The following is a 17,325-nucleotide window of genomic DNA, read 5'->3' as shown; positions in this document are numbered from 1 at the left end:
GGTCACAGAGAAGCAAAGTTGGGGGGGGGGGGGGGGGGAAGAAAAGAAATATATGGATTTAAAGTGTGTAATTGTTTTCGACAGAAAGTGATTTCAATGTTTGTATAGAGGCTGTTTCCCATAATGCAATGCGCTCGGGAGTGAAACAATCACCGCCCCATTATGACAAGCAAAGCACAGCATCATCCAGGTGGGAGTGTGTGATGTATAAAAACCCCTGGACAGGTAAACGCATCTGGCAAGCTCGTGCAGCCTTGCGTTAAAGTGTGCGCTCAGAGTGCCATACGCGCAAACACTCACGCAATCACTCTGAATTCTATTCTATTCTGTCCTTAGCAGCATCACTGAGAATGTCACGCGGAGGAAGAGCATCGTCTTTGGGCCCAGAAGTGCGTCTGGGTCGCGCATACAGCCCGGTGCGCTATAGTGCGGCTTTCAACAGCCGGAGCGGCCCCGGAGGCGCAGTGCATCCCGGAGAGGAAAAGGAGACCATGCGCGATTTAAACGAGCGTCTGGCGGGTTACCTGAGCCAGGTGAGACTCCTGGAGGAAGCCAACAACACCCTGGAGGCGCAGATTAAGGAGGTTTTAACGGAGAGGCGCGCAGCTGGACAGAGAGACTGGAGCGGATATGAGAAAACCCTCTCCACCCTGAAAGGCCAGGTAAGGAGGAGGAGGAGGAGGACAGGTCCTGGTTGTTCCCCTTTCACCTGAACGCAGGAGTGTTTGCTTAGATATATTACAGGTGACTTTTGAAATCAGGTGAGTATGGATTTACTGTAGGTGAACTTCAAAGCAGAAGGTCATGAGTTCGATTCCCAGCAAGGACAGTAAAAAGTGGGGAGGGAGGAAAAAAAAAGCAAAATAAATTGGACAGAAAGACAGGTATGTGAGTGTAATTCTGGCCGGAGAGGTATAGAAGATATAAAGGGAGTGGGAAAAGAAGAATAGAGTCGCTCTCGAAGTCTTCTCATTCTTTAATAAACCCCTTAAAGATCTCTTTTAAGAATGTCGACCTGATTTCAAAAATCACCTGGAGCATATATATAAAAATTTGGCTACCAACAAAATCAGTGTCAGAAGTTTTATTTACATACAGGCTGCGTAAATGTCTTACAACTGGGACCAAACTCATTTCTTGTACTGTAATCAAACTTGAAAGTGAAAAAAGAAAGCAAGTAAGCTAAAGTATCCTTGTGACTAGCCTCATCTATTACACCTCCTCTTTTCTCCTGTACTGAGAACCGTTCGTCTCCTGTCCCATGAAAGCTTAACTCTAAAAAGTAATCATGGTTCATTTATGTTCTTTAAATCATTTTAAAGGTGCATCATGTCCATGTTATCCATGTTCTATTAAAGGTACCAAATGTGCACCCTTATTAGTATCACCCTAGCAACAAGGAAAGGTAATATCTATCTATCTATCTATCTATCTATCTATCTATCTATCTATCTATCTATCTATCTATCTATCTATCTATCTATCTATCTATCTATCTATCTATCTATCTATCTATCTATCTATCTATCTATCTATCTATCTATCTATCTATCTATCTATCTATCTATCTATCTATCTATGAAGTGTGACCAGTAAATTTTCCCAAATCTTTCTTTCAACGACTCATACCATTTGTGTTGTTGATTTAATCCAATGATAACTGATTTTCATATTTTAGAGAAATTAAAGTAATGCTTTTCATCAATGTGTGTCAATTAACAGCTGAATGCTGGCTTGTACAGTGAGGTTAAACTCCTACACTCTTAAAGGTTACTAAACGGTACCTTTAATGCTATCCTGAAGCCTCAAGTGGCACCTTTTTAATATGCATCTTTTACTTGTGTATTTTTAATACCTTATAAAGTACCTTAAAAATGGCTGAAGTTGCATAAACAGACTGTAATTACATAAATTACAAGGACACTATATGCATCGTTTTAGGTAAAAGATGCATGTGTAAGGTGTAGCCGTGAGGACACCATTCAAGTGACAAGGAAAAGTATTGTTTAGTTTCCTTTTAAAATCCGCTCAAAATGTCCATATCTTACAAAGAAACATTTGTGTGGCTGATAAGAAGTGATGTCATTCATTTTCATATTTGCAGAGAAAGTAAAATGTTTTACGTTCCACACTAGGTGAAAATGTGGATTTAATGGCATTTAATCTAAACCTTAAAGGAACCATAAATTTAGGAACGTATTTAAGTTACCTTTAAGACAAGCCCTTAAATTTAGTAGCAAATTTATGTACCTTTACTGAACTTTTTCAATTAATTAAACATACTAGTAACTTTTTAAGGCTCGTTATTGGTATTCTTAAAAGTAGTAGTGATTTTTAAGTACATTTAAATGTTAAATTTAGTAACTTTTAAATTACATTTTTGACAAAACGTTCTTTTTTTTTTACAGCGTTTTGTTATCTTTAAGTAGTCATGGAAAGTCACTTTAAGAATTCTTATAGTATAACTAAGTTCTAAGTAAATACACTGAAATTTAGCATTTTGTAAACTTTTAGGATACTTTAAGAACATCTTAAAGCTGTTAATCATCTAGTGACATGAACATGGGACTATTTCTCAAGCTCTATAAACACCTTAAAGTCCCAGGAACTGTTTCTAGAACTGTCTTCTAACTATATTCCTTTTCTATTAGCTTCACTATAGATCAATTAATCATTGATCTATAGTGAAGCTAAATTTCTCAAAATCAAAAATTCTCTGGATCAAAAATTTCTCTGGATTTCAATATCGATGTGAATATAACCACAAGGAACTCGCCAAAATGAAAACAAAGTCCGATATCATCAGAGCAGAGATGGCTTCCTTTGTCTATATTAACAACGACAGTGCTGAATTGACTGACTTTTAATTGACTGATGGTGTTGAATTACATTATACAGTGTTAAATTAACACACGCACATCAGCCTGAACATCGGTAAACAGTGCAGGGGTTCATTCTGGGTTTCAGACTAGCTGGATTTGCATTATGCTAGTGGGTTAGTCTGCGTTCAGCTTAGAGTAGCTAGTAGTTCTACAGTGTAAGACTTCAACGAAGAGTTTAGATTTTGCCGTGTGTGTATGTATATACCATATGCGCTTACTTTTGCAGCTTGATTTTAGGGAAAAAACCTTCCACAAATCACTTCTTTAATTCAGTTTCCTGATCCTTTCATTTATTTTCTAATTTTATATCCGATTCTGTGAAGTTTTTCATTAAAAATGTGTTTTAAAAAAACTTAACTGCCAATGTAACCTTTAAGGAGCTTAATGATATCAGGCTCCATAATGAATGATCTTCAATAAAAATGTATTCTGATGATAAATCTTTAATCCCTATATGTGATGGATAATATTTCCCCCTTTTGTTCTCACATCCCTTCTGAAATGGACGTTGACAGAAATACAGCTGTGGACTTCACTCTGTTATAATCGTATTAAATCATATGATTTATAAGTTTATATGTATAGTTGTCTTACAGTTTTGGTGTAGGCAGAACCATTCATTGTTAATTTTATACACATCAAAACCTCTTAGGAAAGGTTTTCCTTTAGCATCAGATGCCAAACCCTGAGGCTTTTTGGACTGGAAGAATGAAGTAAGAGAGAATTACTGGTGTGTTCAGCCACACCTAAACAAAAACCTCATCCTCATGCAAATGTGTCAAGGAGACCTGGGGCTGTTTTACATAATGGTTTAAATACATGAACAAGTCTCACTGAATTAAATTCTGAAATGAGCATACTGATTTTAAAACAACCTTTCTTTAAGAAAGTAGAGTTCATAAAATCAATGAAATTTAGTTCCTGCTGAAATGTGGTCATTGTGATATCTGTTTATTTCTGTAATATCTCATAAAATATCAGACCATTCTGTGGCTGGGAAGTTATTTAATTTGAGGGGATTAAAGCAAATAACGTGCATGAAATTGTTTTTATTAGTTTGGTCCTGCATTTCCTTTCCTTTGTATATACGGTAACATAACGTCTTTTCTTCTCGCTTTCCGTTACTGTAGTCGGTCTTCTACATTTCATTCACACACTCACGTCCTCCATTTTTCTCTCCTGTTTCAAATTTGTATCCAACAATGCCTTGCGCGAACGGGGAAAGCCCACCACGTGATGCGTGTAGTATGTTGAATTGGGTGAACCAGGCAAAAATAGCGGAGAATTTAGGGCTATGTGGCCCTAAATTCATTAATTGTTCTATTAAAAAAACAACAAACTAATAAAATTGGAAGCATGTGATTCGAATTCAGTAGCTTTCAGTCCACTAAACAAAAATAATTGGGTGTCGGGGGAATTCTTTTTATGACCTACACTTGAAATATCTGAAAGGCAGTTGAGCTTTAAGCTCATTATCTGTAGCCGCTTTATCCTGTTCGACAGGGTCGCAGGCAAGCTGGAGCCTATCCCAGCTGACTACGGGCGAAAGGCGGGGTACACCCTGGACAAGTCGCCAGGTCATCACAGGGCTGACACATAGACACAGACAACCATTCACACTCACATTCACACCTACGCTCAATTTAGAGTCACCAGTTAACCTAACCTGCATGTCTTTGGACTGTGGGGGAAACCGGAGCACCCGGAGGAAACCCACGCGGACACGGGGAGAACATGCAAACTCCGCACAGAAAGGCCCTCGCCGGCCACGGGGCTCGAACCCGGACCTTCTTGCTGTGAGGCGACAGCACTAACCGCTACACCACCGTGCCGCCTGAGCTTTAAGCTCTAAATTAAAAATGGAGAAATGAGACCAAGTACTATACAGTATTGTATAAAAGTCTTGGGCACCCTATTTTTTTCATACAAACTTGGTTATAGATTTCTATTTTATGACGTCTATATTATCGAGTCAGTACAAAAATATTTGAGTCCAAACGTTCGTTTTCCGGCGGCACGGTGGTGTAGTGGTTAGTGCTGTCGCCTCATAGCAAGAAGGTCCGGGTTCGAGCCCCGTGGCCGACGAGGGCTTTTCTGTGCGGAGTTTGCATGTTCTCCCCGTGTCCGTGTGGGTTTCCTCCGGGTGCTCCGGTTTCCCCCACAGTCCAAAGACATGCAGGTTAGGTTAACTGGTGACTCTAAATTGAGCGTAGGTGTGAATGTGAGTGTGAATGGTTGTCTGTGTCTATGTGTCAGCCCTGTGATGACCTGGCGACTTGTCCAGGGTGTACCCCGCCTTTCGCCCGTAGTCAGCTGGGATAGGCTCCAGCTTGCCTGCGACCCTGTAGAACAGGATAAAGTGGCTACAGGTAATGAGATGAGATGAGACGTTCGTTTTCCAGCACAAACTTAAATGTTACAGGGAAAAAAAAAGTTCATATCTGAGCAGCATATTCCATAAGGGAGCACTTTTCAGATTAAAAAAAGAAAACATGATGAAGGTTTCTGGGGTTTGCTGCAAAATGAAGACGCGAGTGTGACAGTGTCTAGAAGAACTGTGTCTAGTTCTGCAAGATGCTCAGTAAAACCTACAGCTCATGTCCACATAAAACTGCACTCATTAGACCTGAGACTACTATTTATTTTTTTAAATCAAAGGTTACATGTGCTTAAGAGTCTTGCACAGTACTGTATGTTTGATACTATATTTACATAAAATATAGTTTTAGCCTGAAATTCATCATGCTTTGATTGCGTGTCCTCACTAGAGATAAGTTATCGGTTGATTTTTTTTTCTTTTTTTTTTTGTGTTTCGTTATGCCTCTTAAAATAGCTAATAAAAACAAACCTTAATCATGAAAGCATCACTGAGATTTAAATCTCTTTTACAGAAGTGTTTTGTCAGAGATACACAGCAGTGCTTTGAGAACAGTGCGGTTGTTTATCTACGTCTTTTCCCCCCAACATCTATGTGGGGTTGAGGTGGATCAGGTTAAGCAAGTAAGATTAAGAGTCTTGCCCAAGGGCCCAACAGTGGCAGTCTGGTGGGGCTTGAAACCCTGACTTTCTGATAAGAAACCCAGCACCTTAACCACTGGGCCATCACTACCTTGCTGTGAAAGCAATATACAGATCAGAAAGCATCATGGAAATAAATCAGCGATCCAGTAAAGCAGATTAAAATGCACTGGTAAGCAGACAGGGTGTCTTTACTTTCCGATGAATAGATTTGAAAATAACGAGCGGTACAGGTTCCTGAGGTTTTTGGTTATCTTGAAATCACCTCCTCTTGCATACATTATGGTTCATTTACATTCCAAGTGCTACAGAGTCAGAAAGAGAAAATGAACATTCTTGGTGAATGACCTGTATTTCTCTGCAGGCTTATAATAGATAAACTTACCTAGATAAGGTGGTAATAAACCAAGTGTGGCTTCAATTTATAAAGTTCCCATGACTATAAATTTTAAGGCCATACTTACCTCTGCCAAGTTTGTTGGAGGTTATGTTTTCGCCTCCATTTGTTTCACTGTTCCCAATGTCACTCAAAAAATAGTGAACAGATTCTGAAGAAATTTGGTGGAAAGGTGAGTCACGGACCAAGGAACAATTGAGTAGAATTTGATACAAATGAGGATATGTATGTGGATCCAGGATCCAGATATGTATGTGGATCCTGGAGTTTTATTTATTTATTTATTTATTTATTTATTTGGGGGGCTGTTCCCAATGTCACTCAAAAAGTAGTGAACGGATTTTGATGAAATTTTGAGGAAAGGTGAACCATGGGCCAAGGAACAATTGATTAGAATTTGATGCAAATTCAAATCTGTGGCTTAGCGGCAGTATGAACCCTACTAAGTGCTCTTCTAGATTTTCCTGTACTGAACAATAAATTGCTTGACATGGTGGTGAATGGACAGGAAGTAGAAAAGCTCTTACACTCGAACCCTCAGAACTCCAAATTCTATGAATACAGGTGTGTAGCCAGACTGTTTATAGTGGAGTGGCCAGGTTAGACCCAGTAACTTTATTGGGGTAGCAGTCTTGGTTGAGGCAAAATACTAACCCACATCCACAGCAAATGACTTGATGATGTAATGACGATGTAAAAGGCACACACCAAAGCAACATTTGTTTGTTGTCTAGCAAGTGGAAAAAAAATTATAGCTAATATACCTAATATACATACAGTATATTTAGGCTACAGCTAATGAAGTATGCTAGTGTTATGAATTCAATATCGTTAGCTAATGGTGGCTAATAACCAACTGGAGAAATTGAATGTTATGCTGAAAATACAGTATGTAACATAAATTAACAAAAAAAAACCACTGACCAGTGTTTGTTTACCCGTTGTCAGTGGGGCCAACAATAATGATGATGATGATGATAATAGTAATAATAATAATGCCTGCCGTTTTAAAATAATAAATTAATAATAGGGTGGTCCTGACAGCTGGTAAGAGCTAAGTCTACCTTGAAATTGATTTTTCCTGAAATTGTAATTACCGGGGCGGCACGGTGGTGTAGTGGTTAGCGCTGTCGCCTCACAGCAGGAAGGTCCGGGTTCGAGCCCCGGGGCCGGCGAGGGCCTTTCTGTGTGGAGTTTGCATGTTCTCCCCGTGTCCGCGTGGGTTTCCTCCGGGTGCTCCGGTTTCCCCCACAGTCCAAAGACATGCAGGTTGGGTTAACTGGTGACTCTAAATTGACCGTAGGTGTGAATGTGAGTGTGAATGGTTGTCTGTGTCTATGTGTCAGCCCTGTGATGACCTGGCGACTTGTCCAGGGTGTACCCCGCCTTTCGCCCGTGGTCAGCTGGGATAGGCTCCAGCTTGCCTGCGACCCTGTAGAAGGATAAAGCGGCTAGAGATGATGAGATGAGATGAGATGAGATTGTAATTACTTCCTGTCATCACTTACATTTATAGCAGCTATAAACATCCATTCTCTCACCATCCTCGTTTTTGCTCTCTATCGGAAGTCCTAATATAATTAGAGTAAGGTTTATCATGAGGTGGGTTTTTTTTTCTTTAAACGTCTGGCAAGTGTAGTTCAGTTCTAAATGACCCATGGTAGAGGTTTTTTTTTTTTCTGTCGTGTTGTGATGTAGCGTACATGATGTTTATTTCACTTTCCAGGTGAAAGAAATGGCGATGGATAACGCTTGCCTCCTCCTACGGATCGATAATGCCAAGCTGGCTATTGATGACTTTAAAGTCAAGTAAGATTCTTTCTTTTACACTTCAGCTTGTCCAGAGTGCTTTTTCTTAATAATTGTTGCCATGAGGTTTCTATGAGCAGTCTGAAGGTCAGGGTGGTTTAAAAAAAAAAAAAAAGCATCCTTAATAGGAGTGGTGATATGACAAAAATATAATGCAATAATTGAAGTCATACTTATAAATATTAATACATATAGTCTATTACAGTATGTGATTGTGAGCTGCCAACACAGAAGGTTTGAATTTAAAAAAGTGAACTTTTTGAAAAACTGTTTACGAAATTAAATTTAGCAGTGAAAAGGAAGACGTGTTTAAAATCTGTAAAAATGGTAATGATAAAACGATATTGTGACAGTCATGATACCTCAAAGTGTATTATGAAGAGTGTTGATATATAAAAAGGATATTACATGGTCGCGCAAAGATATAAAGTTTATCTTCAAGTGGTGAACATATCACAAGTAAGTGAAGCAAATGAGTGAAAATATTTTCAACATGAGACGATAAATTTCACATCTTCACATCACCATGTAATGTTCTTTATATTATATGGAAACATCCACAAACAAAAAATACACAAGTTAATCAAAAGAATTAGAATTTTGAACCGGTTCACCATTTTGACAATGTCTGTCTAGTCAGTGGGAAAACACTGGGAGTGACTTACCGTATATTTTTGGGTTGTAATCTTTATCTGTTTTTACAAGGTGAGAGAGAAACAGCATTTCGATTCTCCTATATGTCCTGGATATATAGTGAATTGACAATAACATATTTGAATCATCGGAGTGAAATATCGGGAAATATTATACATACAGGACACTTTTTCCATGGAAAAAAAAACCCATGTTCTCTTCTAGCAGGTTTCATTCATTTGGTTTGATAGCATGCGATATCGTTAGCATATCACTTATCCTACGTGTATTACGTCACTCTACCCAATGGAGAATGAGCATTGAATATGGTTTACGAAATTGCATGGTTGTCAAGACAACATGACGTCACACGTCGGAGCTGATGCGAATATTCAGTGAGTTTTCTGCTGCGTATGTGCAGAAGCATTTCTTTGTTCACCAGGAAAGAGAAGGACACGTTGAACACTCGAAAGTCTACCAAAACTTCATTAGATATTCTTCATGCATATTTACAAGAGAAAAACATACCAATGGACATGAAAAAACTGGAAAAGAGTGTGTATGTACACTACCGTTCAAAAGTTTGGGGTCACCCAGACAATTTTGTGTTTTCCATGAAAAGTCACACTTTTATTTCCCACCATAAGTTGTAAAATGAATAGAAAATATAGTCAAGACATTTTTCTGGCCATTTTGAGCATTTAATCGACCCCACAAATGTGATGCTCCAGAAACTCAATCTGCTCAAAGGAAGGTCAGTTTTATAGCTTCTCTAAAGAGCTCAACTGTTTTCAGCTGTGCTAACATGATTGTACAAGGGTTTTCTAATCATCCATTAGCCTTCTGAGGCAATGAGCAAACACATTGTACCATTAGAACACTGGAGTGAGAGTTGCTGGAAATGGGCCTCTATACACCTATGGAGATATTGCACCAAAAACCACACATTTGCAGCTAGAATAGTCATTTACCACATTAGCAATGTATAGAGTGGATTTCTGATTAGTTTAAAGTGATCTTCATTGAAAAGAACAGTGCTTTTCTTTCAAAAATAAGGACATTTCAAAGTGACCCCAAACTTTTGAACGGTAGTGTATGATGATAATAATATTGGCTGGGGGTGGTTTCGTGGTATGTCAGATATATTCCATTCAGCTACTAATCTTTGACTTGTTCAGTATCATGCTTGCTAGCTGAATGGAATATATCTGATACACCATGAAAAAAAGCCAGCCAATATTATTTAAATATGTCCCTCAGATCCGCAATGTATTTTGTATGAAAAATGTGAGTTTTTCAACACAAGAAGATAAACTTCATATCTTCAAGCCAACGTGTGATTTTCTTTTTATTATATCGACACATTCTCCCCAAATTTATCAAAACAATTTATCGATTTCCTCACGAGTCACATAGAGATTTATGTCACAGTTTTGGTTCTCCATCCAGGATGTAGCTTGTATAAAGAATACGAGTCGTGTATTTCCCAGTAAAACACTCGTGTCTATATAATAAATAGCTATATTATCCAGCCCGACTCTCTCAAAATGATAGGACATAATTTAAAAAGCAAGAATAATGCCCAAGTGAGCTTATCAATGAGGCTCAGCTCAAAGAAAGTAAAATCCTGAAGTTCATCAATCAGAAAACTTCCTGTTTCTTCTGGTGAAGTTGAGTTATCAGTAACTCAAAGACAAAAGTATTATGTTTTACCTACACTTCTGAGTCATGTCTCAGCTTAATATCTGTTTGTATATTTGTCCACTGTGGTACATGCACAAAGATTGCTCATTCAGACAGAAATTAATCCCTTCTCTACTAAAAGTGGATGGTAAATTGAGGACTCGTGCAGACATGGTGGTTTAAGCAACGCCACCACTCAGTCTGCGTCTGGAAAAGCACGTAATTATATCTGCCTACGATGTTCAGCAAACACAGTGCTGTGTGTACATGGATTACTGAAGAAGTGAAGCATGAACCTGTGTGTGTGTGTGTGTGTGGTGGTGGGTATTGGTGAACTGCAGGTTTGAGACAGAGCTTGCTATTCGCCAGACAGTTGAACAAGACATTACACGCCTCCGAAAGCTAATCGACGAGACACACATAAGCCGCATGCAGCTGGAGAGTGAAATCGAGGCTCTGATGGAGGAGCTGATGTACCTGAAAAAGACTCATGAAGAGGTACCACTTAAATCGCAGCTCTCTAAAGGACAGCCATTAAAGGTGCAATGAGTATCTTTATAAAAGAACCCATGAGCTGGAGTTGGAACCATAAGCATAAAACTTAAAGTAAATAAACCACATTTGAGAACGACAGTCGTTAAATGTCAAATAAGTAAAAACAAAAAGTTAAAAAAAAGGCTTGATGACTGATTTGCAAAATGCCAAACTTCTGTAAAACTGTTATTAAAAGTCCAATAAATAACACTTAAAATCAAAGAATAGCATGATGACTGATAAATGCTGTGATGTTCAAGAGGAAAAAAGGGTCAATCACAAGACCATAGTCCTGCAGGTGAAATAAAGCGGATAGTGCTGCCACCACCGTGCTTCACCATGGATATGGTGGTCTTTGGGAGATATGCCGTCTTGTGGTCTTGTTTTCTCCAAACATATCTTTTGGAATTATGCTCAAAAAGTTCTACCTGGGTCTCATCAGACTTTTCGATATTTTTTGCCACTTGATTTGGCCAAATTTAAGCAAACTTGGATTTTTTTTTTTCTGAGAAAGGGCTTCGGTCTATCCACCCTCCCCCACAGCCCAGACCTGAAAAATACAAGAGATTTTCACATGCATGACTTGACCAGTACTTACCAGATAGTCCTGTAGATCCTTAACTGTTGCAGTAGGTCTCTTGGTACAAGTCTTGAGACATTTTCTTCTTGTCCTTTCATAAATTTGAGGGATTTCCTGTCCTCGGTAAAGTCACTGTCATGGTCTCCCATGGCACAGCTAATGTTCTGGAAATTCTTTTCTACCTCCCTTCTGATCGATACCTTTCAACAGTGAGATCCTATACATGCTTTGTAAGCTCTTTGAGGACGATAGCTTATCAGGGAATATCTCAGAATTTGAATATGATACAACTTTCACTATGAAACTTTATAGCTATGTGAAATGTCTACAGCTTTCTATACCTCTATCTTTTAGAGGGGATAGCTTTCTATATATTCTTGCTAAATGTCTTTCCAAATTTTAAGAAAACTTTAAGAAACGGTTCCATTTAAACCTGTGCCTTTTTGATTTTGTATCCGTTTTACAGCCAGTTCAATGGTGTGATTATGCAGTTTTCAACCTAAAATTGGATTTTTACACACATTGGCTATTGAGCTTTTTGAACCCAAACAACAGAACGGATCATGTTTTACTGAATCTAAGAATGGGGAATAAATAAGGCATTTCCAAAATGGCTTCCAGAGCTCAGTGTTAGCTTTGCTGTCTTTTTTCTAAAACAGGTGAATTTTAATGATTTGACAGCATAAAGGGGGTGGCACGGTGGTGTAGTGGTTAGCGCTGGCGCCTCACAGCAAGAAGGTCCGGGTTCGAGCCCCGTGGCCGGCGAGGGCCTTTCTGTGTGGAGTTTGCATGTTCTCCCCATGTCCACGTGGGTTTCCTCCGGGTGCTCCGGTTTCCCCCACAGTCCAAAGACATGCAGGTTAGGTTAACTGGTGACTCTAAATTGACCGTAGGTGTGAGTGTGAATGGTTGTCTGTGTCAGCCCTGTGATGACCTGGCGACTTGTCCAGGGTGTACCCCGCCTTTCGCCTGTAGTCAGCTGGGATAGGCTCCAGCTCGCCTGCGACCCTGTAGAACAGGATAAAGCGGCTAGAGATAATGAGATGAGATGAGGCAGTATAATGCAAATGTTCTATTAAGAGAATTAACATTAACGTTAAGTATTTTGAATGAATGAACCCTTTATTGTCACTGTTACCAGTGAAATTGACCACGAGACACCAAACAATCACTATCTTATCGACATTCGGCTCCCTGAACAGCACCGGCCTTGATCAAGGCCATTGCTGGGAAAACATTTCCCCCAGAAGGTCACTGCTGGGAGACACTCTCACATTCTTCGCATTCCTTCCCCAATTTTCCGCGGTCGCCATTTTTCACCCCCAGTGTGACAAGCGGGTGCGTGACCAGCGCCGTTTGCATGGCTGCAGGAGCAGACGGCTGGGTTACCTCTACCTCCTCCCCTCCCCTCCCTCAAGTCCCATGTTTTAAAGTGTACTTGTGTTATTGTGTGCTTGTGCGGAGGTTTTTAAATGTTCCCACACTGTACTCCTGATAGAAGCATAGTGGCGGGGGGGGTGTCTTTTTTTCCTCATCTTTCCTCATGTTACTACTGTGTTTCTTTTTCTTTTATCCCTGTCTTCCTGTCCTGTTCCCCCTCTGTAAGGACAGGTTGATGGTCAATTTCTCTGGTAACAGTGACAATAGAGTTTGTTCATTCATTCAAGTATTTTGAGATGAAGCTGATAAACAGAATTATGCTACTGTTAAAGACAAACGTTTCAAATCTTACCTGTTTTTCTTTTAACTTTTTTTTTCAAAAAGTAAATTTCACTAGAATATTTGCAATGGTAAAGAAGGCAACAAAATTCAGGTTGTTTTAGAGTTTTGATACGATATACTTCTATAGAGTTATATATTTGCTATCCAGAGAAGCCCTCGCTTCAAAACCAGGTACGTACACAATAACCTTCTATTTAATAACCATGTACAGTATGTTGAAATGTATTTGCTTAGTGCACATTTAATCCCAGTTCAGTCCTGGTTATTAATTAATTCAACAATCCAGGAACTGATTTTAACTAGATTTTTTGACTTTCATTGTTGCTGAACACTCCCAAGTCTCTTGAATACTAAATATAGTATTATTGTTAGTACAAATATTAAAAATGGTTCATAAGTAAATAAAGACTCGCCTGGCCTTTTCCTGAAGCACGGTTTTCAGCCAATAAACAGCTGAGAAATTGCCCCAGAAGGCAACTTCTCAAGAAGGCTACTGTTAGTCGCTTCACAGTTCCCCATCGGCTACTGTATACAGTCATCAGCCCTTATTTTAATGAGTCATATAACCTGCTATAAAATTATGAATTTGTATTTATACACCCATTCATCTTCTGTAAGGACATGGCTTGACATTCTTAAAAGTAATTGATTAACTTGTCACTGGATTAAAATTGCATACTGCACCTTTAATCACAGTTGAAATTGAAACCGTAAGCATTTGGATTATTATTCAGTAGGTCTGTAACTGACTGTGAAACAGGTGCTAGGTGGTTAAGAGGTTAATTCTAATCAGCTTTGAATAAACAAGCAGATATGCACATTTATCTACTGTATCTAATGCAGCTGCTTATGCATTTATTGATGCGTGTGTGTGTGTGTGTGTGTGTGTGTGTGTGTGTATGCGTACAGTGATGCCACCTGTTTATATTTTTATTTAGGATGTTGCGAATGTGAAAGGTCAGATCAGAGACTCTAATGTGGATGTGCAGCTGGAGGCGGCGAAGAGCCAAGACCTCAGTGAGACCATCAAAAATATCCGCCAACAATATGAAAAAACAGCACAGAAGAACCAGGAGGAAACTGAGGCCTGGTACCAAGCCAAGGTCAGAGATGTTCTGATCCACATGTCACTATTATTATTATTATTATTATTATTATTATTATACTTTTATTCAACAGTGCTCTTTAATTCTCAGATCAGATCAGTCAGAACGTGTTTACTGGCTCAGCCTTTGGCTGAAGCCAATAGAGGCACCTGTCTGTCTGTCTGTCTGTCTGTCTGTCTGTGTATGTTTAACCGAATTCGAGTGTGTTTAAGGATGTAATTGGTGTGCCAGCCTCAGGTAGCGATTCCAGTTCTGGTGTGGTGCCACCGCGTACTGACTATGTGAGTGTCATGTTACATAACCCCAGTTTGCAACACAGTCCTCTCTGGCTGAGCGGACTAGAGTGCGGTCTAGGAAAAGAACAAATTTTGCATTATCAGTTTGAATCCTGGTATCAATGTATTTTTCAGCTGACTATTTTTTCTATTTATGGACCGTAGCTTCTATCTCTCAATCGGACAAAGGCTGAGCTCAGACCTGCACAGGTCTCTCGTTGAATTTCTAACTAAACGGCAGCACTGAAAGTAGGTCCGGCTGCAAGGAAAATCACACATTTTGTATTAATACGCTTGCTTCTAATACATTAACATTTTCTATATTCTCATTTATGGACTTGCATGGCGGACACTTCAAATAATGTTATTTAACAAACAAAAGGCCACTTACTGTATTTTTACCTCTGCGAACTTGGTTGGAAATGGTTGTTTTGTTTTGGCCTCGGATTGTCTTTTCCCAACATAACTCAAAAACTAGTGAACGGATTTGGAGGAAATTTGGAGGAAAAGTGGACCAAGGAACAACTGATAAATCCTGGATCCCTTCTAAATGTTTGTAGTTTCGCCTTGTATGTGGGAATTCTGCCAGTCGCTCGTCGTGTTTTTTTTTTTTTTTTTTCTGCCAGGTTAGTTGTCGCAGTCGCTCCATTAGTGTCTCGGGAGGTTTGATTATTTCGACCGGGAAGCCCCTCTCGTGCATGTCGCGCATCGCCTCTTCCACTGTCTTATAAGTCTTGGGACCATCCGTGTATTTTACGCGCAGTTTAGCCGGGAAGACTGTGTTGAACTTGATGCCTCGGTCTTTCAAGATCCTCCTGACCTCGCCATATTCTTTCCTCTTTTGGATTATGCGTGGCGGGTAGTCATTGTCCACATTAACTTTCGCACCTTGCCAGAGCAGCCCCTTCTTCTGCCAGATATTGCTTAGAATAGTGTCTTTCACTCTGAAGCTGGCAAACTTAACCAGGATTGATCTTGGTGAGGCATTAGAAGGTGGTTTAGGACCGAGCGACCGGTGTGCCCTCTCGATTTGGAGGGACGCGGCATCAGTAATGTCCAGATTGTCACCAAGCAACTTTTCAACAAACTCAATCGTAGTCGAGAACTCATTTTCGGCTTCCTCTGGTATCCCGTAGATGCGGATATTATCTCGTCTTGAACGGCTCTCTTGATCAGTTATCTTAGCTTCCATCTGCACTTGGAGTTTTATCATTTCTAACATTATGTCTTCTGCATTTTGAAGTCTATCCTTGGCTCTAACAATTCTTTCCTCGGCCTCATCCAGTCTGGTGTTTGTCTTCGTTATTTCCTCCTTTATGTCGTCTAGTTGCGTCTTGTTGTCCCGGCGAAAATCTCGCAATTCCTGTAGTATCATGCTAGTAGTATCCTCATGTTGACTAGCCTCGGTTTCAAGGAAAGCCATGCTGGTATTTGGCGAGCGAGCTTGATTTTTTATCGTTGCTGAACGTAATTATTTCTTTTCTACCTTTGCCTTGGTGTTCATTATCGTCCCTTTTATGTAAAAATACGACTCAGTCACATTTCTCAGATTAAGGACGCATAAATCATTTAGTTATTCGGGAGCTGGTTTCTCAGGCTGCCATCTTGTAAGCGTCTCCACCGGAAGCCTCATAAATCCTGAATCCACATCAGAATCTAATCAGTTGTTCCTTGGTCCAAATTTCATCCAAATCCATTCATTACTTTTTGAGTTATGCTGGGAACAGGCAAAAAAAATCCTGGATCCACATCAGAATCTATTTTGTCTGTTCCCAACATAACTCAAAAAGTAATGAATGGATTTGGATGAAATTTGGTGTCCAGCTTTAGTGCTATCCAAGGTCCCACTGATTTTGATTTTGATGATATGTGGCTTGGCGGAGGTATGCACTCTATCAAGTATTCTTCCAGTTCTTGATATGGTGAGGTTTTCTGTAAGGAGATGCTTGTTTAACATTTCTGGAAGGAGTCTCTAGTTTCAACATTTTGTAATAGTTAATAAGGATTCTACCACAGGACGGAAGACTTTCCAGTTTCTCTGTAACACAAGTCTCTCTCCCCCCCAGTCATAACGTTGAGAGGTAAAAAGAGACTGGGGTGTTGAATTAACTCTTTATAGCTATTACATCAGTGACACCAGGAATTAACTTCTCTCACTAATGTTCCACAACTGTTTTAGCTGTAAACCATTTATGAACATCAGTTGTTCATAAATTAAAAATGATCATTAATTATAGGAAGAATAAATGGCAAAAATGTTAATAAGGGACCATCATAAGAGAGAGTAATTGTTTTAAAGGAAGTAAACATAATACTTTTGTAATAGAAGTCTTTCAAATGTTGTGTGCAGTAAAATTTGCTTGTACAAATAGGGTTGATATTTGAAAGGTAAAGGTATTGGCCTGTGAAAATAAAACTAGGTGGGGTTTTTTTTCTCTTTTTTTTTTTTTCCTCTCTCTCTCTCTCGACACCGATGCATCATGCCGCCTGGCTCATTCATTCAGTTTGAACAGATCATATCTGTCTGCCTCGCTGATTCACATTTGTGTTTGTAAATGATGTAGTGTATCAGTAACATGGTCCATCACAGATTGCAGAGATAAAATGAACAAACCGGAAGCAGGCGACTTCAGTGTAAATTAGTTGCTCTTGTAACCTTTTAAAGGGGTTATTTGTATTTTTAGAG

The 17,325-nt window shown here is 39.4% G+C and overlaps 1 protein-coding gene across 3 annotated transcripts in view; it reads left to right on the top strand.

Moving 5' to 3' along the window:
* The first annotated feature begins 230 nt into the window (after nucleotides 1–230).
* Nucleotides 231–17,325, top strand: part of zgc:92380 (uncharacterized protein LOC445086 homolog) — a 29,597-nt gene continuing 12,502 nt past the window's right edge. For all 3 annotated transcript variants that reach the window (XM_060928992.1, XM_060928991.1, XM_060928989.1), the window contains exons 1-4: nucleotides 231–662; nucleotides 8,024–8,106; nucleotides 10,764–10,920; nucleotides 14,197–14,361. In XM_060928992.1, coding sequence (XP_060784975.1) covers nucleotides 351–662; nucleotides 8,024–8,106; nucleotides 10,764–10,920; nucleotides 14,197–14,361 — 717 coding nt within the window. In that variant the 5' untranslated portion in view covers nucleotides 231–350. The remainder of the gene's footprint in view (nucleotides 663–8,023; nucleotides 8,107–10,763; nucleotides 10,921–14,196; nucleotides 14,362–17,325) is intronic.

Source organism: Neoarius graeffei, chromosome 9, assembly GCF_027579695.1.
Source record: "Neoarius graeffei isolate fNeoGra1 chromosome 9, fNeoGra1.pri, whole genome shotgun sequence".
NCBI lineage: Eukaryota > Metazoa > Chordata > Actinopteri > Siluriformes > Ariidae > Neoarius > Neoarius graeffei.
Note: the sequence above shows the minus strand (reverse complement) of the source record. Positions and strands in the feature narration are given on the sequence as shown.